This window comes from Cystoisospora suis (genome assembly GCF_002600585.1).
Source record: "Cystoisospora suis strain Wien I chromosome Unknown contig_4512, whole genome shotgun sequence".
NCBI classification, from domain to species: domain Eukaryota; phylum Apicomplexa; class Conoidasida; order Eucoccidiorida; family Sarcocystidae; genus Cystoisospora; species Cystoisospora suis.
The window spans coordinates 1-3,032 of record NW_027157304.1 but is presented as its reverse complement, the minus strand read 5'-3'; the positions used below and the strand labels follow the sequence as shown (position 1 = coordinate 3,032).

Sequence of the window (3,032 nt, the reverse complement as noted above, 5' to 3'; positions counted from 1 at the left end):
CTCTTTCTCTCTCTCTTTCTCCCGCAAGAGCAATCGTTCCGCCTCTCCAACAGATTTCTCATCTTCATCTTCTTCTCCGTCAAGAAGAGAAGAGAAATAAAGCTCTTTCTTTCCTTCTTTCTTTCTTTCTTTCTTTCTTTCTTTCTTCGTTTTTCGCCTGGCCTTCTTTCCTTCGCTCCTGCCTCTCTCTTCTTTTCTCTTTCTTCTTTCCTTTGCTTTTTCTTTCTTTCTTTCTTCCTCTGGCTTTGCCTAGAGCGTGTTCATCTTTCTTTCCTGTCTCTTGCTCTTTGTGTCTCTCCGTCGCTTGTGTCTTTCGGGGTATCTGTCGATAAGAAACAAGCGGAGAAAGCCTATCAGCTCGCCTATGAAAAGACAGTGGTCGGCGCAGGGGGACGTATTGATATCACTCTCTCTCTTATCCGACTCGGGTTTGTGTATGGAGAAACGGACATGATCAAAACATACCTAGCTCGCGCTGAAGAGTAAGACCCAAAAAGATACACAAAGAGAAAGAGACATCGGACCTCTCTTCTTCTTTCGGGGTGTCCTCTTTGTATCTCCGATCTCTCTTTATTTATCTATCTATATCTATTTATCTGCGATGATGGGTCTATCTGTCTTGCCTCATCTATCTTTCTTCAACGGATCTATCGGTCTACCTGTATATCTTTCCTGTGTGTATCTTTCATCTGTCTATCTACTGTCTATCTATATCTCTATCTGTCTATCTACTGTCTATCTTTAAGCTATCTACCTACTATCTATCTATCTATCTTCAGTCTATCTCTTTGTTTGTGTGTGTCTCGTGTACTTCTCTGTGACGCTCTTTATGGACTTCTGCGTTGTGTGGAGAAGCCGTGGAAGGAGTTGAGGCGAAGTGAACAGTCTCTCTCTTTTCTTCATCTTTCTCTTCACGACTCCTTCAAGCCAGGGACGAGGAGCAAAGAGAAGAGAAAGAAGTCGATTCAGAGAAGAGACAACAGAAGCTAAAGGGACAGACACAGACGAAGTTCCCTACGTATTTCTCTCCTCGTTGAAAATTGTGACGTGGGTTTCTCTTTCTTTTATCTGTCTTCTTTCTCTTTCTTCTGTCTTTTCTTTGTCTTGCTGACTCAAACTTCCTTTTCTTTCTGTTGATTTGGGTTCGGAGTTCTCTTTTGTTTCTTTCTCTGTTGTCCCTCTTCCTTTTCTCCTTTCTCTTTCATTTTTCCTTGTGTAGAGAATTGAAGAGAGGTGGAGACTGGGAGCGAAGAAACAAGATGAAGATTTACAAAGGTCTCTATCTCCTCACTACCAGACAGTTCAAGGAAGGTAAAGAAAAATAAAGCAAACAGAGGAAAGGACAGGAAAGAAAAGAGAAGAAGAGAGATTCTAGAATGATCATAAAAGTAGTGACAGATCGGAGAGACGGCATGGAGCAAAACGAGGGCTATGCTGATGGATCATATGCTTGAGTGTGCAGGTGTACATACACCTCAACTATTCCCCTCAATTCAAATCTCTCTCGGTTCAGTCAACGAATTCCCTCTCCACTTTCACTCATGTCTCTACCTATTTATCTATCTATCTATCTGTCTATTCATCTATCTGCCGATCCACCTCTCTATATAAATGCATCTATGAATATGTATAGGTGTATCACTATGGTGTGTATGTATGGCAGTTGTCTGTAGATGATGGTATATTTGCATGTCTCTCTGTTTCTCGTGTCAAACATCTTCTTCTTTCTCTTCTCTTCCTAATTGTGTGAGATGAGAGAAAGAAAGAAAAGAGAAGAAGACACTCTTCAACTTCCAAATGACTGAGTCAAGTGGCGAACACTCTCACTCTTTTTCCCATGTCTTTCTTTCTTTCTCTTTCCTTCCTTCATTCTTCTTTCTTCTCTTTCATCCTTTTCATTCACCTTTCCTTTCTTTTTTCTTTCTTCCTGTCTGTCTCCTCTCCTTTCCTTTCGTTTGCTCTCGTCTTTCTTCTTCTTTCTTTTCAGCTGGTCTGCTGTTCCTGAGTGTCTTAGCGACGTTCCCTGTGTGTGCTCTCCTCTCTTTCAAAAAGTTCATTTTCTACGCCGTTCTTCTCTCTCTTCTTACGGAGGATCGGCAGGTGTTGAAAGAAGAGGTCATCCACTCTCCAGCCATCTTAGAGGGCGCCGACGAGGAGTTAAAGCAATTTCTCCATTGTTTCTACTTCGGGAAATACAGAGAATTCATGACTCTCCTCTGTAAGAAAAAGAAAAGATGGGAAAGATCAAAAATGAAAAAGAAGAAGAAGAGCATCGACTACTACTGCTGCATCTCCTATGCCATACACATACAGTTTCCTATAGAGGAGATAGAGACAGATCTTTTTCTTCGTCCTCATTAACGTTGTGGATATGGAGCTAGCTCTCTTGGAATGTCTCTTAGGGGAGGGGGGCAGCGACTTCTTGAGTATCGGGATCAAGACAGATCAACTCTAAAGAAACAAGTAGACAGAGTCACAGTTATATTTATATATATATATATATGTATATATATATGTATATATGTATCCGTCTTAAAGGAGAGAGAGAGAGAGGATGTAGGTTGTATGGGATGTATTTCATGTGTAGGATCTCCGTTCAAAAATAGATTCAAACGTCTCAGGGGGAGGGTATTCTTTTTCTTCTTCTCCTCCTGTGATTTGCTGCTTTAACTTTCACGAGATTGCCTTCTCTCTCTCTCTCCTGTGCGCGCCCTAGCTCCTTCTTCTTCCTCTTTCGTATGTCTCCCTCCCTATCACCTTCATCGTCATTCGTTCTTTCTTTCTTTCTCCTTTTCTTTCTCTTGTTTTCTTTTGTCTCTGTTGCGTAGGTCCAGTAGGTGTTCGAATCAAGAGAGACGTTTACCTGGGAAGGCATTTTCTGTATATAATCCGATCTCTACGCTTACGTGCGTATCATCAATTTCTCGAGCCCTACAAAACTGTCACTATAGACAACATGGCCTTCACCTTCGGCGTCTCTCCTTCCTTCATTGAAGAGTAAGAAGAAATCGAAAAGAAAAAGAAAAAGAAAA

General features: G+C 41.4%; 1 protein-coding gene across 1 annotated transcript; it reads left to right on the top strand.

Moving 5' to 3' along the window:
* Positions 1-25: 25 nt before the first annotated feature.
* On the top strand, positions 26-3,001 carry CSUI_008177 (26s proteasome regulatory complex; the record flags this gene model as incomplete). Its single annotated transcript, XM_068068313.1, has 4 exons — positions 26-482; positions 1,220-1,311; positions 1,988-2,218; positions 2,829-3,001. Coding segments are annotated over 4 exons (951 nt in total), but the record flags the coding sequence as incomplete, so codon positions are not given.
* Between the last annotated feature and the right edge of the window lie 31 nt (positions 3,002-3,032).